Genomic DNA, 27,618 nt, shown 5'->3' on the forward strand with positions numbered 1-27,618 from the left:
TTACATCTGGAAAATCCTTTTTTCCAATAGCAATCCTCAGTTTCTAGGGATTTGATGTGGACATATCTTTTTGGGGAGAGGGACAACATTACACCTGCTACAGATATGAAAGCATTTTCTATTTCTATATTAACACCACTTATTAAATGAACATGCTCTGCAGTTTTAAAAATATTGATTATAGGATTACATTTCTGTTTTTAGTGCAAAATTTTGTAGTTAGATATTACTGCTATATAATGCTACATCTTTTTGATGCAAGAAAAATTTGCGTTGGACTGAATTTGTAATGTTATCATTTCATGTAGCTCTCATCACTGAAAAACCATTTTCAAGTTTGCTCAAATGTATTGGCATCAGAGCAAGATACCCTGTAAAAGTCATATGTTTCTTAAGGGACTACTCTTATATTCATGTGTATCAATCATGGCTTTTCTGAATGCTGATTTATACCAGAATTCCCTTTTCCCCTGTAAATGTATTCAGAAGCCATCTCTAAGGTATAGGTTAGAGTTATAAAACCTTCTTGCTGTTGTGAAACTGATGAGCTATTCATAGAAGCTACTTGATCACAGTCAAAGATACAGTGAAATAAGTGTAGAAAATCATTCTGAAAGTGATGCCTGTCAACAATTGGCATCTAGATTTCTTAATTATTAACATATTAAAAAGGGAATATCAGAAGTATTTGCACGTATAATGAAAATTGTTTTTATTTAGACACTTTAAATTTATTTGTATCCTTAATCATTCAAAGTGAATCTATGTTGCCTACATAGATGCACTCTGCACAATATCTTTGGCATATCATGTATATAAACAAGCCTTTCTGCTAGGATCATTTTATAAGATGAATGTATAAAGTGAGAATTTGGGACCTGTATGTTCAATGGTGGTAAAGTGTTATAAATTTTAATTACTTAATGTCAGCCATAATAATCAACTGAAAGGAACAGCTCATCTGATATGTCTAGAAGAAGGTATAGGTTCATTGTATCTTCTTTGTAATGAAAAAAGGGAGTTATTTCTTTCTTAGACTACCTCACAAGGTCTACTTGAAACAATTCACTTATATTTTAAAAGAACTAAAATTGGGTAGCAATGCATGTATGTGAAACTATTATAAGGAACAACTGTAATAGGTTCGTCTTTGTAAAAATTGAGCTGTTCTTCTGAAATTTACTGGACAATGCCCATGTATAACATCAAATGGATTAAAGTTAAGATTGTATCACAATGGGGTCTCTCTTCTCAGTAAGAAATGAAAGGAAGTACCTTTAATGGAGCCACCATTACTACCCTAACGTGCCTTTGTGTCTTGTGTCTTGTGGTCTAGGTTCCCTTCGTTTCTAATCGATGCATTATACCTATGTATTCTCTTTTTTACAGTTCAGCAGAAGAGCAGTTTCACTGGCAATCACAAGGTAAAGTACGGCTTCTTGATGAACACTTACTACATGTATCTCTATAGATTAATTTCCTCGTGAAGTTTAGAGACTTATGAAAATGAGTATGACAACACCATGACAATCAAATTTGATGAAGTTGTTGTGAAAGCTCACAATTTCATGGGAGTTAAGTTCTCACGATCTCCTAGTCACTTTGGGTTCTTCATGGATACATGGAATTGGCTGGCCTTAGCGTTTAATACTGGTGGACTGAAGGTTACACTGAGATTTCTAGTGAGAACTTCATAGACGTCCTATGTTAGGTTAGGAGACTTTTGATTTTTAAGTAAGTGCTTTAAGCTTTAATACTAACATTATTACATGTTTGTTTACACTTTAAAATACTGTAATTTCAGATGGTCAAAAAGATATCGAAGATGAACTCACAACAGGCCTGGAGCTGGTGGACTCCTGTATTAGATCCCTGCAGGAATCAGGAATACTTGACCCACAGGATTACTCAACAGGTGAAAGTAAGTCACATGACCATGATACCTGAAGACAATTAAAAGAGTATTATGCCATTATTTTTCTGATATAATTAATATCATGAGAGATATCTAATAAGACTTCTCGATATGTTTATACTTGTTTTACCCATTTAGCTCCACTCTCATCTGCTCCCTTCCTGCATTTCCCCTCCCCAACTCACATTAGATTGTAAACGCTCTTAAATCAGTAATTGGCATTTAAATTTTTTACCAATTCTCTGATGTCCTTTTTGGCATCATACGAGCACATTGTATGAACACATCATATATGTTTTTAATCAACACAATGTCTACTTTAAAATTAATTGGCAATGCTTTACTCATGTTCACTATTGTTGGCAGAAATTTTAAACAGTACGGCAATTATGTAACAAAGTGGGAGACATTGATGTAATATATGCGGTACTATTTAGTGCCATTATAGTACTATGCAAAAACCTTTTACACTTCTATATTTAGCAATCTCATATTGCTATCTTAATCTCAAAAGAGCATTTAAGGATTCCTTTACCTCCACTTAATTACATATTTTTCAACCAGAGTGGATGAGACTTAAAAGTGCTGAGTTGAAATGAGCCTCACTTCAATAAATCACAAAATTTTCTTGATTTATTTCAATGAAATCCCATAAAAAGCTAAAAAATTAAATCATTAAAACATGCATTATCTTGATAATTTCTACATTAGAAATCAGTGGAGCATTTATTCCTTCACTTATAAAAATAAAATTTCCTTGAATACTCACCAAGTTTGCTATAGAAAAGGAAGATATAAGAATAAAATAATATACTGATCTTGAAACCATTTAATTTACATATTAGGCTATTTTCTCTATAATCTTTATAATACCACTACTCGTAGGGCAGTATCATCATGAAAATCCAGATTTATTTACATCCATATGCACCCCCTCAGTAAAACTCCTAAAGTAAGACGCATGATTTGTAATATCCTTGATCTCTCTATTTTATACTTTAAAAAGTAGGGTTGTTACCTCTTCTCTCTGAGTCAATAAATATGTTTCTCTTATGGGGTAGAACTATATTTAATTACTGTTTGACATACATGTATTCAACTCTCCCTTTATTAGAGAGTAGGGAAAACAGAGATAAAATAGTGTCTTGAGTGGGGGTATAATATTGGATATCATTTTTGACATAATAATACACATATTTGATTATGAGGTTAGGAAGGGGGATAACTTTTAATACATGGAAAATATAGAAAAAATAAGGAGGAGTAAAAGGAGAGGCAAACAGGTTAACGATCAGCTCTACCAATCTAGCTCTGCAAGAAGGCACAATGGATTCTTCTTTGAAAACAATGAAAACTCAAGTTTGTAGTAAACAAAGATAAAATAGTGATGTGATGCTTATGAGACACTAATATCGGTGAAGCAAATGTTGAAATTAAAGGAATAGGCACATGGGCGACAGCTAATATGAGGAACAGAGCGAGTGGGGGTGGGAGGGAAAGGTGAGGTGAATTGGAATTCCATGCGGAAGCACTAAGCATGGTCAAAAAGGAACTATTTGGCAACAGAACTTACAAAGATGCGATAAACTCATACTAAAATCTAGTGAACATGTATGCACCAAACTACATGGCCTATGCATAATAAAACAAACGATTTTAAAAATTATTAAAAAGTTGATGAAAATATTGTGAATATTTCAATGCATGTTAATCAGAATCTGGCTGACTACTAGAGGAAAAAGCCACAGAAATTTGGAATAAGTAATTAACAAATTAATGTATTAAATAAATTTAAAAACATATTCATTGAGTGATAATATATATTTGTTATGTATGTCCAAGGAATACTTACAAAAATTGATCTTCTACCACACGGTAAAGACAATCCTAAAAACTAAAAAGTGTAGAAAGGCCACATTTTTAAATAATAATTCAGTAAAATTAAAAGTAAATAATAAAAAAATAAGCAAAAATATAATCATATTCAAATTAAGAAACAGGATTTTGGACCTGCTGAATCAGAATCGGGTCACTGCTGAATTTTTGTTTTTCAGAAAGATTAGTTGTGTTATTATGTACTAGGTTACCTGTCTGAGGACTCCTAGGATTTTCGTTGATTGTCCTTTTTATAAGCCTGTGCTTCCTTGTTTGAAGATAGGAGAGAAAGAAGGCAAAACCATCAACAGCAGCAGCGAAAGAAAACAGCAGGTGATGAAAGTGCCACCTAAAAGTTTGACGCCAAAGGATCTGAACCACAGTGAAATGCGAAAGATTGTTGTCCATAAGAAATATTTGTTCATAACCTTTCAGAGTCAGTTTGAGAAGAATTAATAGAGTAAAATTTAGGAAATTAATTTTAAAGTATCGAGTAAGTAACTAACATTTTTGGGATTAACTGTTGCTAATTTTAAGTACTTATAAAATAAAATCCCAGTTGTTTGTATCTGGGTTGGTTCAGAATGGAAATAGATTTCTACCCAAAAGAATTGAACGGAAGAAAATTTAATTAAGGTACCATTTACAAAGGAGTGGGCATGATTAAGGGAACAAGCAGTGCCTGCTGAGGTACCCAGGGAACAGCAACAGACAAGCCCTTGCCACCCTCAGTCCTGAAGGAAAAGTGTAGGGAAGGTACCAGCAGAGCCAAGAGGCCTGGCAGGAGCAGAGGCATGTGTCTAAAGTCTCTCCTCCCGCCTCTCATGTCCGTTATGTGACAGCCAGTGGCCAAGTCCAATCATAAAACACATCCCAGGGAACCTTGTGATACACTCTCTGTGGGGTAAAGAGCAGAGAATGAATGGGGGGGGGAGGCAATAATCACAACATTCTACCAAAAATTAGGATGCGATACCGTGTTTATAGCCTTGATATATAAATTCAACACACAGATATGTAGTGGCTCTTTGACACAGTTCATCTAATTATCACGAGCCCATCAGATTCTGCTAGTCCCTTGATTTCCTGATTATTCAATCAATGGACTCATTAGCTAGAACAGACATGAAATAGCTGCTGTGAAATTGGACCTGGCACGCTGCCCTTGAGAGCCCGCCTCCTAGTCCTAACTCACAAGAGACGACAGCACCAAATACAGCTTGAAAAAGCTCTAAATGCCAACCGATCTCCACCCCTAAGAATACAGGGGGCCTGGCTGGGCGTGGCTCGGCGGTTGAGCATTGACCTAGGATCCAGGCGATCAGGGTTCGATTCCCGGTCAGGGCACAGGCCCGGGTTGCGGGCTCAATCAGTGACTCTCTCATCATTGATGTTTCTCTCTCTCTCTCTCCCTCTCCTTTCCTCTCTCTGAAATCAATAAAGGTATATTTAAAATAAAATAAAAGAAAAGAATACAGGGGGAATATAGGGCACTTAATTTGTTGTGTTTAAAAGCTTTTGTTATTTTTCTTTCCAAGATCTGATTAAAATAAAATCTGGGTCTTAGTCAACCCATCTTCGTGTCCCTTAGGCTGGGGATAACTGTCGTACTGTACTTACTGCAGTGCCATGCAGTTACCAGTGTTCTCCAACACGTGGCATTTTTTAAAAAGTGCCATCCTAAACAGTATGTAAATCATGTATACAACCGTAGCCTCCCGCCACTAGTTTGTGACTGCTGGCTGTGTAATTTCAATTCTAGCAAATATGTGTCACAGGGTCACTTGGAGAATTGCTGTTGCTTTGCTGGGGAAAAAAAAAAGTTACTGACAGAAGCTCGGGGCCATTAGCACCTCACATAATATACAGCTTGACCCTAACTGCTATGGACAAAGTACCCTATTTAATCCATGCATCCTTGAAGAAATAAACTCAGAGATGAGGGTGATTATATCTTAGCCCCAAATTAACAAAAATGTGTCAGTCAAAATCAGAAATAGAATGGACAACTTGGGGGGAAATGACTTATATGTTTATAGAGATTGATAATTGATTTAAATATTATATTTTGAAATAGTAATTATTTCTTTCTGTAATAAATTGAAGTTCCACCGTATTCTAGAAAATACCAGTATCCGGTGGCAAGAAAATTTTAGGAGCTTAATATATTCTGAATGTTATGGCAAAGAAAGGAATGTTATCTCTTTCTGAGTTTTCAAATCAGAATATATTTTAAAAAATCAAGAATCAATCATATAAGGTACCATCCTGAGCAGATGAAATCCAAATAAAACAATCATAAGCAGTTTGACAAAGTGAATATATTATTTACTCTTGATTTACAGTCATTCATTTTCATTTAGTCACTGTGAATATACTTAATCCTGTGTGGCTAGAGAATTGTTGAGAGATCAGGTTATTAAAATGCTTTAAATATAATTCCATATATATTTTACGCAATAAAATAAAGGTGAGAGACATCCTTGTTAAGTGAATATTTGTGTAATTCCTAGGAAGCCTGGCATCAAAGGATGCAGAAGTGGTTTAGGAGGGTGAGGTTTTTATAATAATTAAGCAAATCAAAATGAGAAATATATTCATCGTGTCACTTACAATATTGATCTCATGCTCAGGGAAAGAGGACTGACTTGTTAGATTTTCTACTGTGGTGGCAACTAGGTCCTTACTTAGACCTGACAGGGTGGAGAGCTTCTGGGTGGGGGTACAAGGTAGCCTCTCCTTCCCTTGGAGCCAGAAGACTTGGATTCAAGTCCTACTGCTCCCCTCACTTGACCTGGTGAGAGCCGTCACCAGGACTCTGGAGACCCTGAGTCATTTACTAGAAGCATTTATTCAGGTTAGGAGAATTCATCGTCAGATGGCCCGTTCCCAGTGAAATCACGTCATCATATTCCTTTTGGTCCCAGTTTTGAAATACTAATGAGACCATCCCCTTTCCAGAAGTTGGTTGTTGTTCCAAGTCTAAAATTGTCTTTAGATAGCAAATGAGTCCAGTGTCTGTAGATACCAGATTCGCTCACACCCACTTCTGCCACTGCCTTTGGTTTTCTAGAACCAGTGGGGAGTTAGCAGCTGCAGAAGTGGAAGGTGTGAGCAAAAGTCAAGAAAAAACACCCAGGTGTCGCTCAGGGTGTCATTCGGTCCTCCAGGGACCTGCGATTATCTTTCTTTCCAGATACTCTCACTGCCTGTGTTTTTAGCTAATGTTCCATTTCCTTTTCTTTGATTTTCTTCTAACACATAGATGTTTAAGAAGCATGTTATACCTTCTCCAAAGAGGTCGCCAGCTCAGCACACCTGGGAACAGAAGGGATAGACAAAGACATAATCGACCAGGCGCTCCTTATCTGTTCCCCAAGCAGGAGAGAGCAGTGTGGCGTCTCATTAAAAACATCGCTCTTCACCTTATGGAGACGTGTTGTGGGATCCCCCAGAAGTTAAAACACTGAAACTGCCTCTCATCAAGCAATAAGTCACTTCAACAGCTACTGATGAGATCAAATCTTAATATACTGGGGTTTTATTATGTCATTATAGGCATAGGTGGTGCTGTAGTCATTCATTTTTTACGTATATGTACTAAGCACTTATTAACAGCGGCACAGGAGCCTCTGCCTTGTGGCGTTTACCATCCAGTCAGAAAAGTCTGCGATCAAGCCGCCTAAATACTGTAAGTTCAAGTAGATGAGCCCGACAAGCAGTGGCAAAGCAGGGAAGGGGCGGGATAGGGTTCACCGAGCGTATTTGGGAATCCTGGGGGTCCCTGAGACCCTTTCAGGGGCTCTGGAAGGCACCAGTTTTCACAGTGATCCTGCAGCATTTGCCTTACCGTGCTGGTCCCCAGCGAGCGTGGGGTGAGATGGGGGTGTCCCAGGACGAGGGCTCCATGGGGAGTGATGGGGTCATTGCTCTGATGGCTCGTGGAGCCTGGTCAGTGTAGCTCTTGTCTTCAATGTTTCCCAGTTTCAATACAGTAAACAGCATTCTATATCAGCCATAGAAATAAAAGCTCAGTAATTTTTAAGAGTGTGAAAGCTTATGAGACAGGAAAGTTTGAGAACCTCTCTGGTTTTGAGAGAATGGTCAGAGGGCCAGGAAGCCTCCCGCTGAGACAGGGGTTTGATCAGGGGCCTGAGTAAGTGGCACAGGCAAGCCGTGCAGTGTCGGAGAAGAGAGTTCTGGCAAATCAAAGGCTGGTCTTAATGCTGGCATAATTTCTTAATAAATTACAGCATTTTCAGGAGATAGATTTTAAATTTAGCTTTCTTCTAAATTTATTTGTATTAATTTTCATTTCTTTACATAATTATTGATAATGAGAAATAGGAACCTATTATCTTTTGACTATTAATTTATAAAGAAATACATATAATGCTTTTTGTCTCTGTGCTACATTCCTTTTTTTAAGTCATATGAATATAAACCTTTATAAGGATACACTTAGAGATTGGATCGAGCTATAAAAAATACCATTCTATGATCATACATGTCATATATATCATGTCAGATCCCATGCACAAAACATTCTTGAACTGTACATTTTAAGCTAAAGAGGTACAGTTGAATTTTAGTTTCTGCTCATGTCCCTCCATTGTACACAGATGTAAAGAGCTAAGTTATTGCATAGTGTGAACGCTTTACCAATGCTCAATTTTCCATGTACAGTCAAACTTGAAAAAGCAAACTAATTAAGCCAATAACATTGGTTGAATCTGAATCCGTTTTAAAAACTCTATTTCTGGGACCATTACAGTTTTAATTTTCAATAAAGCATTATACATTGAAAGCAGCTGACCACATGAAATCAATATTCTAGGGAGAGACTTAGTTTAGAAATGAAGTTTAAAATCACACCTGCCCATAGAACAACCCCATCGCTCTAAGGTTCTTGGCATAACAAGCTTTTCCCTTAGTTAATTTTAGAAATGGTAGATGGTTCAACCACTGTTTTCAGGGAACTCCTCAGCAAAACTCACATTATGAGCTTTTTAAGGTACTAATGAAGATTAAGAGAAAAGAACCAGTTTATCACCACTAGCTACTTTTTATTCCCAGTAAGTTTGTAAATTGACAGGTTCATCCAAAACCAAGAAAGAAGAAACTGCTGCTATAAATGAAACTTATTAGTAAGGTAATTTAAACAAAAGTCAATATTTTTACTCCTTAGAGTTCACTTGCAGTTAGATATGACTAAAGTGCTTTGAGCTTGATTTAAATCAATTTGATAATCTTACAAAGAATTGGCAGTTTTTCTCATTGATTTTGTCATTTATAACAGCTCTTTTGTACATATATATATATATATATATATATATATATATATATAATTTCCACCCCCTCTTTCCTTTATTCTCACTTAATACTTTGTATGAAAAGATTTCCCTTTCACTTTATTTGATCTTGCTCTAACAATTTACTCTCATTTAAAATAAAGTAACGCTTAACCTCCAAATCATTCTTAATCTTCCACAAAGGATTGATAGCAAGAGGGTGGGAATGAACGCAGATTCTGCCTGTTACAGATACATGTGAATCTTTTGGCACTATTTTTCAAGAGCTACATAAAAATTTTATATCATTTTGAAAGAATCAATTTAACCTAAGAGTAATTATGGAATGTTTCTAAACTTCCTGACAAAGGTAAGTCTAAAGGAAGCTGCCACTGTCAGGTGTCCAGTTCTCAGTGCGCCTGTCTAAATTTGTAGGTTGATTTTCCTGTGACTGTCCTGACTTAACAGGCTCATAGAACACCCATGCGCACCTGTTCCAGACCTCGCCCAGCTCTCGTAGCTGTTTATTTTAGTACATTCTTGTTACTAACACTTTTCTTTTAATGGGAAAATGCTCCCTTGGAATTAAATTGATAACTACCCTTTAGAGACCTAGTTTTTTATTCATGTGGCTTCAGCTTCCAATACTGATGACTTTGAGAGTTACAACTCTGTCCTAAAATTTCATTTACACATAACCAAACTTTGATCTTGGAAACTGTTTAAGTCCTAGAAAGATTAAGTTTGTCACATTATGTTAGAGCCAATATTAAAATCAAGCCCAGAGGAGGTATCTAACTACATAAATTCCCACCATCTCCTCCAAGTAATTTAAAAATGAAGCCCATCCTTCCCCAAAATACGGAGTCGTCAACACACACACCTCCTGCCAATCTTTCCCTTGGGAAGGCCACGTGGGAGTTTCTGCTTTTCCAGTCCCGCTTAGTGAATATTTGTTGCATTCTTGGGCAGATGTTCAACTGAAGCAGACTAGAATTAGCAACTCCCAATAAATCACCTTAAAACTTGTAGAAAGAGAATATATGTGGCTGATTGTGACAGGGCAGGACTGTCTGCTAGGTTTTCAGGGAAGGACTCGCTCTGCACTCCGGGAAACCCCTGGGCACCCATCGGAGTGTTGGCGGTAATATTATCCTTCCAGTGGTCAGCTGAAAAGTGTCCAGTCATTTTTGGCTCTTCTTTACTTCCCGTCTACTTGGTCACTAAATCCCCATGAGCTTTTCTTTGAAAATACCTCTTAAATGAGCAACTTTCTCTCCCTTCCTAGTGTAGCCTTTACCCCAGTTAAGATTTCTTCAATTACTGCAGGTTTCCTTTCTCCGCACTGCAAAGCCCTGGCCCTAGTCTCTCCAGTATCTAAACACAGAGTCCTGCTGTCTTCACCATAAATGTTCAGAATCTCTGCTCTCATTCTATTCCTCTCCTTCTAGATGTGTAATACTGTACAAAATCCCTCTGCTAAACAATTAAAATTCCTTAGTCTGGTCTGTTCAGAGGGTTAAGGTAGCATGAAGGTATAGGATTAATATTCCCTGGACAATCAGACAGCAGGGTAAGCTGCATGGGGGAGGTGACATTTAAATAGCACTTTAAGAATAAATTTTGAGCCTGGCTGGCATGGTTCAACGGTTGAGCATCAACCTAGGATCCAGGAGATTGTGGTTCAATTCCCAGTCAGGGCACATGCCCGGGTTGTGGGCTTGATCCCCAGTAGGGGGCGTGCAGGAGGCAGCAGATCAATGATTCTCTCTCATCAGTGATGTTTCTCTCTCTCTCTCCCTCCCTCTCTCAGAAATCAATAAAAATATATTTAAAAAAACAAAAGAATAAGTTTTGAGGTTGACAGAGAATGGAATTTAGGCTGAGAGAACAGAGAGAACTTGGTCTTTCTTATCTCTTGGCCCTGACACTAGGTTTTGTTAGGTTTTGTTTTTAATTTCAAGCAGGCCATTTTAATGATCTATGCCTTGAATATCTCATTTATAAAATGAAAGCTCATGGGGTATTGAAAGAAAGCACTAAGTGATATATGGGACAGTACTGTCATAAGGTTTTCAGGACAAACAAATTCCAATCAAGGTTTTATTATTCTCAGACCATGTGGCTATGTAATTAAGTAATTAGATAATAATACTAATAACTGGCATTTATAGAGCAGTTTATATTTTTCTAAGCACTTGCACATCCATTATCTCATTAGGTGCTCAAATTGCAGAGATGAAATTTGTAGACAGAAAGATGAAGTGATTAAGAACAAGCACTCTGAAGCCAGGCTGCCTTGCCAGCACAAAGACCCACCACCAACTCTGTGGTCTCAGTTAGTGGCACCTCCAGGTCTGTCACCATAAGTGGGGATGGTACCTTCCTCACTGGAGTCTAGTTAAGATGCAATGGGTTAATAGACCTAAAGTGCCCAGGGCAGTCCCTGGAACTTAGGAAGTGTGCAGTGAAGGTTAGCTGGTATTATCATCATCATCATCATCATCATCTGTGCTTTTACAAACTGAAGGTGGACTAGAGCCCGAGACTGCTGAATTCTAGCGCTGGATCTTTTTGCAACACACACTCCATTGACACGATTGTGACCTAAATAATGACATGGACATGCCACATTGTAGGCCTCTGGCCTTCTCTGTATTATTGCAAAGAAGGTAGTTTAGTTAAGATTTCCTGTATTCTGGAGCTGATGTTCATCTAAGAGACAAGAATTAGTAATTCCAGATGAAGTCTCTTTAAACCTGTGCAAACAAAATGAGTACACATGATTATGAAAACCCTAAAATATCTAGTTCATTTAAGGAGAAACTGCCTATATATTGTAGTGTGTGCTAATGCCACCTATATGTGAGTCTGAACTTTCATACAGAATATTAACATGGCAACCCTTCCTACTGATGTGGACCGCATGTTTCCCCGAGCCAACACCTGGAATCTCAAAGGGGAGGTTCCTCGGGGAAGTCCCACAGTCTGAGGGGTAGAGATTTCTCCTGCAAACAAGCTGACTTCTATGTAGGGATGCATTTCTCAACCTTGAATGTTGATATGTGTATATGACCTAAATAGTGCTTTGATGTTAAATGACAACAACTTCTGGACGTGGAGATAGGAGATGAAGACCCAAGTCCCATCTTCATTTTACCAAGCCCGTGACACTGGCTGACCTCTTGACCTCTCCACACCTCTAATTATACTTCTAATAATAAGGGAAAAAATACAAGGGCAATATTTTTCACAGGTTGCTATGTGATTTGTAGTCAATTCATATATTTGAAAACATAATAAAATATTGGTGTTACACTCAAGGTGCTTTGCTCCAGGTGTCTTTCTAGGATCAGTGGCAGATTCCATGTCCCTCATCTCTATAGTACCCTCAGAATTTCTCCCCTCTTTCCAGCTGGGACCAGTGTGTCTTGGTCATATCAAGGACACATACTCTCTTGAGTTTTATCAGTTTACCAGAAAATCATTTCACTTCCTCTTCCTAACCCCAAGGCTGAGTCATTGTGAGCAGATACCTGAGCTCAGCTTTGTCCCACAATGGGGAAGATTCAGAAAGATCAAAGAAGTCAATGTCCTGGAAGTATACATACAGAGTGTGTCTTCTGCTCTTTGTGATCTCAGAGGACACTATGACCCACTGTTCCTCATAGCTGAAGTTTTTCTGGAGCAGTTAACTGCACTGAAGGCAAGATTCCATTTCCCTGGTTGGAATTTTAAGTCAGTCTCTTCCTCTCTTCCCACCACCGTAAGAAGTACTCTTACATTGCCCCCATTGCCTTACAGATACACACTGTGTCCTCAAGACTGCAGCCTAATTTTACCACTAGCCCAAGCAAGACTTGATGGAAAGCCATAAGTTTTGGAGAAAAAAAATCATGATTTAAAGCCAAAAACAATAAATGCTTTTGAAATCTATGGAAAATTGGTACTTTCTACCTCAACGCACAGTAATGTTAGTAAAGCTAATCGAGTGTTAGTTATATGTAAATTTTACTTCTATTATAAAGTAATTAAGAATTGTTCTATAATATTAGCTTTTTCCATATTCTTATAGCCGTGCCTTCTAAAATTGGAATGAATAAAGGCTGTTGATTTGAAACCTAGTGAACAGTGGAAAAATTATTCTAAAATGCACACAGTGTTGTGTCTATTGTCCTGACTATTTCATCCTTGACAGGTGATATGTCATTGTTGTAGTATTATGATGCATTGCTCATTATTGCAATTACTTTTGTCAGAGTACATCTAGGTTTTATGTTTGAGATGTGTGAACAAAGTAATGAGATGGAGAATTTTGGTTTGTTTTCATTGAGTCTTGATTGAATACATGACTGATTGTATAAAATACGAGCAAATCTGGTTATTTCATGATGTATATTTCAGGAGCACATAAATCATATATATATATATATTTTAAATATGTTTTTATTGATTTCAGAGAGGAAGGGAGAGGGAGAGAAAGATAGAAACATCGATGAGAGAGAAACATCAATGGGCTGCCTCCTGCACACCCCCTACTGGGATTGAGCCAGCAACCTGGGCATGTGTCTAACCAGGAATCGAACCAGTGACCTCCCGGTGCATGGGACACCACTCAACCAAACAAGCCACGTGGGCCAAGCATAAATCATATTTTTATTTGAAATCCCTTTTAAATGGGATTTTCAGTTGTCATCTTAAGATCCTACATGGAGAACGTGTACGTTTCTGGAGCTAATTTTGTGAAACAATTACAAAATTGTTTAACTTGCTAACTATATCTGTAATGAAGTTCACCAGAGTTAAGTTACATAATCTTTTTAGAAGGCAAATAACCAGGACATGCAACTCTTTCGCTTTATAGATTATATTAAACTATTTATATGAGCTTAAAGATTTTATTTTATTCCATTTTATTGACATTTCCAAAGGTCTGTGCACTATTGTATCTGTTTCAACTTTCATTGCCCTGGAGGTGCTTTGTCATGGGGGAGGGGAAGTGGCAAGGCTTGGGCAGAGTGCCCCGAGAGAAATAGCCAAGGAAAGTCTAGTGGGAAGCCACCTGTTGTCAGGTACAATGGTGACCACTAACCTTAAAGGGCCTTAGCTCTCCAAGCATACCTCACTCTCTCCCATTGAGTTGTGACCTTCGGGAGGGTAGGGACCAAGGAGAAAGCCCTTGGCCACAATTCATCACTGTCCTCTCAGTGCCTACCTCTTCCTCCTGCTCCTGGCAGTTAGCCCCCATCCATCCATGCCCCCATCAAGTGGGCACCCTTTCCCTTCCAGAAGTTCTCCCAGATCTCAGGCTGCCTATCCCCTGGGCCTCAGAGACCACCAGTTGGCTCTGTCTCCCTGCCTGACAGGTCCCACATCAGCACTGGGAACAATATGTTCCTGGCACCCAGAATGAAACTGAGATGTGCACACCCCATAGAAGCATCATATAGCCAGGGATAAGGCCCATAATACAATCAGCATGGATTAGATGATTTTTTGCAGGCTATTGCAGACCTTGCCATCTAGAATGTACTGTTTTCTTGGGACTCTGTTTTCTAAATTAAAAGAAAAAAGATTACAATTGTACTTTTGTTATGCCCTTCATGATGAAATTGGGGCTGGATGGAAACATTTTTATTTTCTTGCTTGACTTTTTTCCAGGAACTGTAGAGATTCCAAAACACCAAGTATTTACCTCTGTTAGTTAATTGGCTTATTATTCAATATCCAATGATGAAAAAGTATTTTTGTACTGTTTAGAACTTCCATCGGGGTATCAGAGGGAAGGGGAAGGTCTTACATGGTAAAAATTATGTGAACAAATGTTTTTAAGAGTAGACACATTATTTTATAAAAGTAAGGCGTATATCACATCAAATCTGCGGTCTCAGTTAAAAAGAAAGAAAGAAGGATCTTGAAATTTGCTTACACTTATTAGAAATAATGCTATTGGCCCTGGCTGGTGTGGCTCAGTGTTTAGAGCATCGTCCTGCGCACCAAAGGGTCGTGGGTTTGATTCCTGGTTAAGGGCAGCACCTGGGTTGCAAGTTTGATCCCTGGCCCCCAGTCAAGGCACGTGCAGGGGACAACCGACTGATGTTTCTCTCTTACATTGATGTTTCTCTCTCTCTCTCCCTCCCTCCCTCTCTTCCATCTTCTACTCTCTCTAAAATCAATGGAACCCGGCCGAGCATGGCTCAGCGGTTGAGCGTTCACCTAGGATCCAGGCGATCGGGGTCAGGGCACGTGCCCGGGTTGTGGGCTCGATCAGTGACTCTCTCATCATTGATGTTTCTCTCTCTCTCTCTCCATCTCCTTTCCTCTCTCTGAAATCAATACAGATATATTTAAAAATAAAAAAATAAAATCAATGGGAAAATATCCTTAGGTGATGATTAACATACATACATACATACATACATACATACATACATACATAATAAATAAATAAATAAATAAATATATAAATAAATAGAAAAGAAATGATAGTATTGTCTAAAACAGCCAAAGAGAGAGACAGAGGATGGGATACTGATTGTGCCAGAGTCCGTGTGTATATAATTGCCTTCCATCCAAAAGGAAGTAACTGCTCTGTGGTTAGGATAACAGGGGAAGGCTTATGTTGCGAAGCCCTCTGCTCCGCAGCTCCCTCTACTTACTCCCATCCCTGCTCAAATATACACAATGAAAACGGCGAGCACCCTTCCACTCCTCCGTACGTCTTTTAATTCCCAAAGTGACTATGAAATTCGATCAAAGGAATTCTGCCTAAAAAGAAATTGAGCGAACTCTTGCAAGGACCCCATCTATGTAAAATGCAGGAAAATACTTTTGCAAAGTATAATTGAATGATAAAGCCAGGAACTTATTCCCTCTTTTCCATCCCTTGCACTGTCTCCACGTTAACGTCACCAGTTGTAACACTGTGCCCTGTCTTTGTTCTCCTGCCGTGCACAGCTGTGATGGCAAAGATTACTAGGCATCAGGGACCCTGGAGACCAGGGTGAATTCTACAGTGAAGGAAGAGCTATTAATATTTTAAACAATGTCAACCCTTCAGGGCTTGAGGTATTATATCACTATTTATATGATAGAACCTGTTACTATTTGGAAGGTTTCGAGGGTTTTAGCAGCCTGATAATTAAGTAGGAGATATAATTATATTAATGCAATTAACATGTAATAAAAGGTGGACTTTTAAATGTTCCTGATATTGTCTGATACAAAAATAACTCCTGATTAGATAATTTGTCTCATAAGAAATGTCTATGTAGGTCAGGATGAGATCATTTGAAAAATATATACTCTTTTGAGAACTCCTAAACCTAAAAAAAAAAAAAAAATCTCATTTAAGAGCCAGAGTCAAATTATATGGTCATTTTAGTTCTCAGAATTCAAAGCATAGATGGCTGGAATCGTGCGCGTGTGATAATTCTAGGCTACTCTCAATAAATAATACATGTCATTTCTGCTTCACTGAGGCTGTCACTTACTGCTCTAAATGACTTTCAATGCAGGGCCCAGCCTGCTCTCCCAGAGTGCACTTCAGCTCAATTCCAAACCTGAAGGGTCCTTCCAGTATCCAGCCAGCTACCATAGCAACCAGACCCTGGCCCTGGGTGAGACAGCCCCATCGCAGCTCCCGGCCCGCAGCACACAAGCCCGAGGTGCTGGCCAGAGCTTCAGCCAGGTATGTGTGGGGATGGGGCCCTCTGCTGTGTTGGTCTGTGGGCTCCAAGGGAACAGGCCAGGAGCAGAGCTGTGAGAAGGCCACAGCAGTCCCTCCTGCCTTTCTGTGGCATGTCCCACAACTTCCTTACATGTCTTTAGTGCTGTGAGTGAAGGAAATGAATAATAAAATCCCATTACGGAGTAACACTGAATTGTAAACATGCTTTCATTAGGAAGGTCTGTGAGTTGCTCCTGCTATATTTATACTCTATTCATGTCTCTGTGTGGATATGCGAATGTGTCGTTACTCTTTCTGTGTCTATATGAGATATAAATATGGCATACATTCTGATTTTCTGTGTGCACCTGGAACAATTTTTATTCTCCTAAAAACATGAAATTATTCTTTGGGGTTACTCATATAAAGAAACATACTATCAGTGCATAATCATGTATGTAGAACTAGTCTGAAGATAATTATGATTTGTTCAGGAGTAGTTACGCTTTGTCAAGGTTGATTTTGGAATGTGCCCTTAGTTGTTTCCTTAAGGTGTATACTTGTTCTTATAGTTTCACAGCACAGACTTATTAGCTGCCCTTCAAACCAGCTCCAGATTAGTGGCCATTAGAAGTGGCTAGTAATCTGAGTGTTTCTGTTTTGTTTTGTTTTTTCACAAAAGACGTAAATGTTGTGATAGATCGATGGATGGATGGATGGATGGATGGATGGATGGATGGATGGATGGATGGATGGATGGATGAGTAAGTGGATAACTAGCTAAATATTTTTGTTTTGATAACTTTAGTGTTCAAGCTATATTTGATCAACCTAGCAGGTTTAACATATTGGAGGGCTATCTTGTTTTAAGCTGTTTTGAATTTCTTTTCAGTGGCTCAAGGCCCTTTTAATCTCTTGCTCCTGAAATGAAGAGCCCACAGCTCCAAAAGCAACCTCTTCAGCTGACTGACTAGATTAATGCCATCTTTTCTGCATTTATTGGGAAATACATCTGCTACCTGACCCACCACTGACTCCTGTAATAACCAAACCCTTCTTTGTCACCAGTTTCTTATCATTATCCATCCATGTGTTTTTCCAACTAAACTGAAGGCTGCTTGAGGGCAGGACCATTTTCATCTTAATCAGCAGCCCCTGGCTGTCCACACAACTCCCAAGGAATGTCTGCAGATAGATAGGAGGCAGGACCAGTTAGAATGTCATAGTATAGTCACCATGAGATGCCTGTTTGAGGTGACATGGACATAAATGAAGCCAAAGCTCCAGTCTCAGTGCCTCACAATTATTATATTATTGCCTAACAATATATTTAAAAAATGATTGCTTTCTTTAAGCAAAACCCTTGTCCATCATTGGCTTCATAACTTTTACCTGATGATGCAGAGCTATAGGATTTGTGGATAAAAGGGTGGTAAATAAAAGACTTACTGAGAGGAAAGGCCTGTCCCTTATTTCTTTATATGAGTAACCCCAAAGAATAATTTTATGTTCTTTAGGAGAATAAAAAGTTGCTGTTTAATTTTTTGGAAACAAGTGGGATACAGCCCTTTTTATTTTATTTATTTATTTTTAATATATCTTTATTGATTTCAGAGAGAGGAAAGAAGAGGGAGAGAGAGAGAGAAACATCAATGATGAGAGAGTCATTGATCGGCTGCCTCCTGCACACCCCTGGCTGGGGATGGAGCCCGCAACCTGGACATGTGCCCTGACCAGGAATCTAGCCCCAATCGCCTGGATCCTAGGTCAGCGATCAACCACTGAGCCACGCCCGGCCAGGCCAGCCCTTTTAATACTGATATCCAGCCATAAGAGGCTACTTTCAGAAATAAGCACATTTTTATACTCAAATTAACCTAGAAAGCTATGAACTTAGCTTTTACCGGTCCTTATAACTTCTAAGACATGTAGCTAGTAAAACAGTAAAGTTTTACCTTCTTTTATTTTTATCTTGAACTCATATATTACCTGTGATTGGCTTTTTCTCAAAAATATCTAAGACCCCTGTAATTTGAGTTGAAAACATTGAACCATTTTTAAAAAAATCAGTATTTCCATATAGCTGAGCATCATGGAAAATGGAAATCAGTATAAAATGAAAAATCAGTTAACTTATCAACTTACTGTGAGCATCTTGTAAGCCCGTTCACACATAGCTATGCAATAACTAACTGGTTAGTCAAAACTTTCTTGTAAAATTAATAGCTACCCTTTATTGAACACCCAGAAATAATCTGTTCTACATACATCCTCATATTTGATCCCTGCAAAAGGGATTACTATCTACATTTTAAAGACCTGGAAATTAAGCTCATCACATTTAGAGAAGTTGTCACACCCCATTTTAAGGCAGCAACTGTAAGAAATAGGAAGAGAATCTTTACTGAATTGAAATCTGATCATTCTAGGAGAGTGTTTCATAGGTTTTATTGTATATATTGATCACTTCAATCAAAAATCTAGAATCTGAACCTATTAAGAGGTGTATAAATATGGGCAAGCAATGTAGGGTTGTATGTGCTTCAATGTTGAGGGAGCTCCCCCTCGTGGGAGTCAATTCTGTCTTCCACTAACTGCCATGGAGTAAAATGGTAGAAGCTCTAAAATGACAAGATGGGGCCTCACATTAAAAGTCTGCTTTAAAGTTTAATCAGGAAGTACAACTGAGTTGCAAAGATATCAGAGCTCTGTATTTGAAGTTATCAGGGTTATAGTTTGAAGGCATCTATGAATGTGCATATTCAAGGTGATAAGTTGGAGGCAAAGGTGATTGGCAATACTCATTTACCTGGCAGGTGGGTAGGAGAAAATCTGGATACTCAAACCAGGGAGCTGTTCTAATTCACTTGATTCGTAGGAGCGAGGCTGTTGGTGGCTATCTGAATCCTGTTTATTTTAGCTTAGTGGTGGATGGATATCGGTCCCACAATTCACTTTCAGCTTTACTGTGCTGCAGTATGAAAGGCATGTTTTATTGAGCATCCCATAGGACCTGTGACTTTAAAACTGTCAGAGAAATGCTGAACAAATAAGCCGATATTTTCACTCAGCAGTTAGCATTACACCTTGAAAATGGGGAGGCTATAGCCCATTCTGGTAGCATCTCCTTTGTAGGATTTTCATGGGACTCTCCTATTCCAGTGCTTTCATGGAGCCCTGTGACACATCCTTTCCAATATTCTGACTGGTGTTAAAGTTCATTCCCCCAAGGCTAGGTTAACTCAGAATGTCCTGTGGTCCTAAAGTTCCAAAGCAGGCTAGTAAAGTTCAAAATATGGCTGCAGCTGCCAGACCAAGTTAATAAGGTCAGTAATCAGCAGAAAACCATTTCATGCTTTGGCCTTAAAGAGAATGTGTAATTCTAAAACAAAGCAAGTCATTTTCACTCTCAGTGATTTTCTCTGTCCTTCATAAATCACATTGGAATGTAATTTCAAAGCAATATCACAAATGTTCAAAGAGTCTAATTTCAATTCTTTAAAGTCTAGTTTATTGAAGATAATCAGTGTCCGAGTGATCAACACCGGGCTGTACGCCAAGCCCTGGTGATACACAAGACTAGCCTTCATTGCCCCACTGTAACTGTCTGAATAAAACTGTGAGTCACGAAAATTGTCATAAAACACGAGTTCTCTTACATCTCCCTGACTAAAATCCTTAAAAGTCATTCTCCGTAGACTCTCGGATGAGCTCGTGGGGCTGGACTGGAGGAAAGAGAGTATAAGATCTTCCCAAGGACCCCAAGGCCTTTCTTGGAAGTAGCATGAGTCCATGCAGTCACTGTTTCCCTGCTCTCAGCCCTCTGCTCAGCTGCCCTGCAGGCCCTGCCCAGCCTCTAACAGGCTGCAGTTAGCCCTGCAGGCCCCCCTTCCTCCCCCCAGCCAGCCTTGCCCTGCGTGGGGCTGTTTTGCTGCGCCTCAGTCAAAGCAGAGCTAGTCTTTGGGCTATTCTGTGTCTTTGGGCTATTCCTGACAGCACTCAGGGTGTTTATTGTGTGCCTACTACGTGCCATGAGCTGATGTATCTGCTTGGAATGAAATAGTAAAGAAAATAGGTCCCTATCCTCAAAGAATTATTCTAGAATCAGTGAGAGGGACTCGGAAAATCAACACAGTGAGCAAGTCAGTCGCATAGTTTGTTGGAAGACGATAATTTCTACGAGGGGGAAATGAGTGCGGACCAGGATGAGTGGGATCCAAAGTGCAGGATGGGGCCTGTGGAGAAGGTAACCTTTGGGCAACGGCATGAGAAGAGGGAGGCAGCTGTGTGGTGGCTGCTGGGGGACAGCAGATGCATGTGGGTGAGGTGGCCTGAGGTGGTCAAGGTTGTTAAAATGGGGTGCAGGAACGGTGAGGGGATGGGAGACCCAGTGGATCACTGCATGGATCTTGTGTTTTACTCAGATTGAAATGAGGAGCCAGTAGGGAATGTTAAGCAGAGACACAACATGACCTGATGTATATACTGAAAGCTTCATTCTGTCATATCACATAAAATACCCTACACAGTAAGGTGCATGTAAGCCGGTTTCTTCCCAGCAGATCGCCTTGCTGTGCAAGAGTGGAAACCTGCAAAATTAATCTCCATATCTCAAGTAAGTGGCCCAGGGTTCACCAAATGCGCATCAGGTTGCCCCAGCCCCGGTCTTCTTCTTTCTAATCACACTGCGAAAGGCTGCGGGCGGTGAGACGTTAAGGGGGTTGGCTGTCCTCCAGGCTCTGTCTGCTTCCACTCACATAGTTTCCTACGGATTATATGACATGCTGAATGTAAAACTTCTGGCACAAAGCACTCTAAAAATGTTGGTTTCTTCCCATGTCCAAACACAAAGTAGTCTCACCAAGCATTCCGTACTTTGAAGAAACAAAGTATGCAAGATGAAAGAAAGTACTACAGGAACCTAAAGTTTTTAAAACCACTTTCATGTTCTGCATCAGAACTGAAGTGAGAGAATGCACATTCTCAGTCCCAGGGAAATGCCTGCTTGCTGCAGGAAGTTAAGAACTGTGATAGTTCTGTAAAATAAAACTGAACAAGAGTAGAGACTCTAGAAACGCAACAAGCTTTTTCAAGAAGCAAAATGCCCATTTCTTTTTGATCCGGCCTATCTAATGTTGCACTGATTTCTGTGTCTTACAAGTTCTCATTTATGCTACATCATAATTATAAATATGCTGTCTGCTCACTTCTGCCAGAGGCTGATGTGTTCGTTGAGTTTGGAACACTGCTGATTGGAGCACTCTCAGGTCTGGCAGATGCGAAGGTCAAGGGAATGGAGAGAACTCTGGATGGTGGCCTGGTGGACACAGAGACCCACACAGTGCAAAGGAAGAGCAAATCCCCAATAAACACCTGTTTATGGATCACTGAATGATAGGGGTTGTACAGACATCACTCCAGGTTGCTTAATTATAGTAGAAGTTGTTTACTTGTAAGGAGAAAAATCACTAATGAACTTGGAAAACACAGAATTGCAGAGATATGTTTAGTGTACATTATGCAGCATTTAGAGGAGAAATCATGTCACTTTGTATATTTTCCTTGGCATATTTTTGAGAAATCCGCAGTTTACTTGCTTTTGAGAGAGTGTTTGGATGCCTACCTACTGGAACTCCTTTCTCATTGATCTTTTTTAAAATCTCCCTCCCTTTCCTCTTCCCAGTATAGATATATTGAATCTGGCTTTAATAATCGAAACCTTTCTCATGGCAAGGAGGCCGCGCGTGCATTTTACTGCAACATTTCCTGCTCTGAGCAAATATTTGGGTTATTGAAGTCATACCAAATGAGCATCTTGCTGAAATAAAAGTTTTATGTAGTGTAGTTTTGCCAAAGCTCGTGTTTTTGAGAAAGAGTTGCCATCAAGAAATTCCTCCTCATATATTCTCAGAGATGAATTTATATGACACTTATGTCATTGTTTTATTTTCTTCTTTTAAATGTTCTTCCACTGGCAGACCCTATTAATGACCATACAGATACTTTTCAGAATATTCATTCATAATGATCTTAATTGTATTTTTATTAAAGGGCGGTCAGAGGGAAGGAAAAACCACCCAGGATGCAAAAACTTACAACACCCTGTTTCCTGGGAAAATGGATCCACTACCACCTCCGCCCTGCTGCAGTGACAGGGACAGTGTGGTTTGCAAGATCTCTCCCACACACTCTCTGCTTCTCTTTCATAATTTTGGGACCATCATGCAAAGAGAAAGCACTGAGGGTGGTCCCCATTATTATGTCCAAGATCATAGCTCTCATGGTTCTTTGATTTAAGATGTTCTCATCAGAAGAAAGAATTCCTTCCAAGTGCCTTTGTTTTTCAGTTACTCAACTTTACTTTGCTCCAGGCACGTTCGATGTTAGCACAGTGTCACCACCGGTAACCCAGCTCTTCTACCCTCACCCCAGCAGTGGTGACTCCAGGGACAGCGCGTGAACTGTGAGCAGAGCTGCCTCTTTACTTTGTTTCATGTTTTTACCAAAACCAGCGCTCCTCCAGGGAACTGCTGTACAAGGCACTTGATGATTTTGCTTGGCTCTTTCCAAAATCAAAGGTTTCTTACAGTCTCAGGGTTTTTTATGTCGGGAATTATTTTAAAGAGTGGCATTCCTTCTGAAGACAATTTCAAGAGAGAAGTAAGATTTGGGGAGCAATGACGGTGGTCAAGTGCATTTACTTCATCCCAGGGAGTAGGTTTAAGGGCACAAAACTGATGTGGGGATGGAGATTCATTTTGACTGCATTATGTTACAGGACATTTCATGCGATACCTAAGTGAGGCTGTTTACATTGTGCAGTTGCTGATTTCTTGTTTCCAAGTTATGAGAGTAAATGCCTTTGTTCATAAGCATGTGCGAGCCTAATGCCCGATACAAACTCAGCCTAGGAAAGTTCAACAAACCCTCAGACATTTTAATCAGCACACGGAGCTGACATTACTAAATCATGTTACCAGTTTGTTCTGGTTTAGAAGTGGATTTCTTCAAAGGTATTATCTTAAAGCCATATCCTGGTTTTTAGAATTTAAGTTTTTCAGGCTTTTTGACTTGTCGAAAGAATAGTCTTCAGTCCTTGTTTTTACTTTTACTGCCCGTCACCATTTAATTCCCTCCGCCTTTGCACTCCCTCCAACGCCCTGCCCATTGCTTCCTCACCAAACCCAGTGCCATGTCCCTGTGCCGAGGCTCTTCTGTGGCCCTGGCCCTGGCCCTGTTGCTCTGCCTTCCTCTGAACCTGCTCACCAGCTTTGCCTCTCAAGACACTGTTTTGCCAGGACCATTGTTCTAGCAGTGACTTTAGTCACCACAGCCAGAACCATCTACAAAGGGAAGACACCATGAATTATTAGGTTCGTGATCTGATAGTAATTCCAAAAAATGACAAGTGATAAATAGGGCTGATGGGAACAAGATGCTTACCCCAAGTCATTAAGCTCCCTTCTGGAAAGCCACAGGGACTCTGGGTCTCCAACCCTGACACTGTGGGCCTGGCTGCCTAGCACTCTGGGCAAATATGCTTCTGACCCAGAGTTAGGGGCCTGCTGACAATTCCCGGAAACTTGGCAGGTCTAAATGCATCCTCACGAGGACTGCTGGTAAGTCATGGACCTGCTTTCTGAATGCAGTTTTGCTCAGTGATGTGAGCATACATAATTTGCAGTCAAGATTTCTTAGAGTCCAAACTATCAAGGCTCTTGTTAACTGGCTGCAAGCAGTGGTTTTTGTTTTGTTGTTTTGTTTTTTCACTGCCAAATTCCCAAAGAATGAGGAATACGTAAGTTTTCAAGTTCAGAGAATTTTTCCTCTATCACTCCATGCCATCCCTACCCCCTTTACAGAAGATACATGTGAAGGCATCCGGAAACAACTCAGCTCTATGTCAAGGGCTGATGCCACATTCCGGTCGAAGAGCGCCCAACTTTCAGGGGCTCAAACTCTCAGAAAAGAACAGTGTTATGATTGTGAGCTGCATAGTATTCTTTACAAACAAAAATACAACAACGACAGAGCTCCGAAGTAATGTCAAGGTGAAATACTCCACATATGAGGATTGCAGGGAGGCCTTCAAAAACATCTCATTTGCACATGGAACATAGTAAATGTTTAGTGGTTTATTGACTTAATGAGCGAATTCATGCATGGAACTTGACTGCTGCCACTTACTGGGAATACTGTAAATATTGTGTCAGTTTCCATTTCCATATTTTCCACTACACTTTGAAAATGCATCCGCCCTTAAACACTCCTATAAAATAGGTATAAACACACTCACTCCACAGTTACACAGGAGGACGCAGCATACCTAGTGCGCACATGCAAACACAGGCAAACAATATAAAAATCACAACTGTAGTATGTCCAAAGTCTGACCCATCTGAAACTTACATGTAAACTATAAAATAGTTATATATTTTAAAATATATAAATAAGAGGTCTGTTGAGTTATGTGTATTGCTCATGTCTCATTAAAACACAACTACTTTTTTAAAAATTTGAGATGTAATCTACATAAGGCATTCATAGAAATTGGAAGTAATCGTTTTCATTTTTCTCTTTTTTTTTTTCCAATGTATCTTTATTGATTTCAGAAAGAGGTAAGGAGGGGGAGAGAGAGAGATAGAAACATCAATGATGAGAGAGTCATCGATCGAGCCTGCAACCTGGGCATGTGCCCCGACCGGGAATCAAACCCCGATCTCCTGGATCCTAGGCCTTTGCTCAACTGCTGAGCCACGCCCGGCTGGGCTCATTTTTCTCTTGATGAAGTTCCCATAATAGGAAGCAAGAAAGGAATGACATTTAACGTGCACAGCTCCGCTCGTCAGAGGCTATTCTGTCAGGGCATCTGTCTGCCAATGTTCTACTTGTCAATTTCACATAGATGGGGCTCCATTTGGAGGGGTGGGAATGACAAACTAGCCCTTCAAAGAGCTGACAATGAAAACACCAACAGGAACTGATCCTGTCACTAGCCCATACTGTGTTCCAGAACAGACTGGGGGCCCAATCTTCTCCAAATAGATCAAAGAATTCTCATATCATTATTTTTCTTTTAAAGGTCTCGCCATCAAAGCAATTAGTATTTCAGTTGTTATTGCTTGTACACACACACACACCCCAAATATCCTGAGGGAAGAAGGATATGGTAGTCTTTTTTATTTTTAAGTGAAGTTTTGCAATTCTAACTTTAAAATTAGATTTACAGTTTAATAGTGGTAACATACTTTTAAGGTAGAATTGAGCCTCCACAAAAGTAAAGTGGATGCAATTCTATGTGTTGAAATGTGTTTTTATTATTTTTAGTCCAATGACCTAGGTAGCAATATACCATCCTGTGAAATGTGCAGTAGGCTTGAAGTGCAGCCTTTTGTATCCCTAACTGGCTAAGAATTGCTAAATGAAATTACACAATGGAACAAAACATAAACACAAGAATGGAAACAAGCTCCCCAAAGATTACTGTTTTTGTTCACTTGATGCTAAAAACATATTTCTCAATTTAGCCAAAGAACTATTCTTAGACACAAATTACTCCATAGGCCATTGAATGGAATATAATACCCCTGGATTATTTATTGTAAACTGCAGAAGGGCTTATACAACTATGCAGTCCAGTAAGGTAGCCACAAGCCATGTTTGCCTATTTAAATTCAACTTAATTCAAATTATTTAAATGTGTGTTAAGATCCAGGGCACATTTCAAGTCCCCAATAGGCCACTGAGTCTGTTGGCTACCATATTAGACAGTGAAGATTTTAAACATTTCCACCATGAACAATATCAATCTGAAAGAGTATATAAAATTGTATTGGTTATGTTTTTTTCTTTTTCATGTAAGAAAATTATTGGTTAAATTTCACCAAGACATTACAATGTTTAGAAATATTTTTGATTGGCTGCTATGGGCTGTCAAAATTTCTGGAGCTAGTGTGGCCGTTCTCAAAACTTCTGCAGATTTGGGTCCATTAAACAAACCTTATTAGACAATAGTATTCAGCAGAGTTAGCATTACTGAGTTCCAACAAATTTTAAAAGTTCCAAAAGAGTTTTTAAAATATTTAAATATTAGAATACTATATAATAGTTATACTTTAGTATTTCTTTTAGATACTTTAGCATTTATTGTATTAGAAATTATGCTACTTGGTAATAGCAACATTAATGTCTTCTAGGGTTATTATTAATATCATATATGCAAACCATAAGGAAAAGTATGTGTTCTTTCGTAAGCAGGGGGCTCTCCTTACACTCTCTGGGATTCTTTCTCCTTGTGCTCCTGTGGGAAGACATTACAGAAATTCCTGTCTGAGGCTTTTCTGTCCCTTGCCAGCTAGGTCCTATGCTGCTGAATGTTGCTCAGGTCCAGGGACAGCTTCAGAGGAAAAGTGAAGGAAGGAGGTGACTGTCTGCACCTTACAAGTGGTTTTCAGACCAGCAGCATCTGCTCCCCAGGAGACTGTTAGAAATGCAGACACTCAGGCCCACTCCAGACCCCTGCATCACAATCTCTTCTAGATCAGTGGCTTGCAAATTTTAGGAAACATCACAGTCACCTTGAGAACACACACCCTTGGACCCTTCCCTTGGAGTTTCTGACCCAGTGAAGGTGGGGTGACGTTGGTGCTAATCTGGATGTTAGCTGCTGGAACAAGGACCGCACTTGGAAAACCACTGCTCTAGGGATAACTCATTCTCACAATGCATTCCGCATTGGAATCACCTGGTGAGCTTCCAAAAAGCCTGACTATTGAGGCCGCCTCCAGAGGTTCTGAGTTAAATGGCTGGTATGCAGCATGGGTACTGAGACTTCTTCAAAAGCTCCCGTGGCGATTATAACTTGCAGC

The 27,618-nt window shown here is 39.4% G+C and overlaps 1 protein-coding gene across 2 annotated transcripts in view; it reads left to right on the forward strand.

Annotated features, from left to right (window-relative positions):
• CTNND2 (catenin delta 2) overlaps positions 1-27,618 on the forward strand; it is a 688,599-nt gene that overhangs the window by 367,875 nt on the left and 293,106 nt on the right. Inside the window, exons 4-6 of one of the 2 annotated variants that reach the window (XM_087815345.1) lie at positions 1,390-1,424; positions 1,805-1,921; positions 16,599-16,771. In XM_087815345.1, the coding sequence (XP_087671471.1) occupies positions 1,390-1,424; positions 1,805-1,921; positions 16,599-16,771 (325 nt within the window). Of the gene's footprint in view, positions 1-1,369; positions 1,425-1,804; positions 1,922-16,598; positions 16,772-27,618 lie in introns of those variants that run through there. The other variant, XM_087815346.1, reaches the window with a different exon arrangement.

This window comes from Miniopterus natalensis, chromosome 3 (assembly GCF_054644295.1).
Source record: "Miniopterus natalensis isolate mMinNat1 chromosome 3, mMinNat1.hap1, whole genome shotgun sequence".
NCBI classification, from domain to species: domain Eukaryota; kingdom Metazoa; phylum Chordata; class Mammalia; order Chiroptera; family Miniopteridae; genus Miniopterus; species Miniopterus natalensis.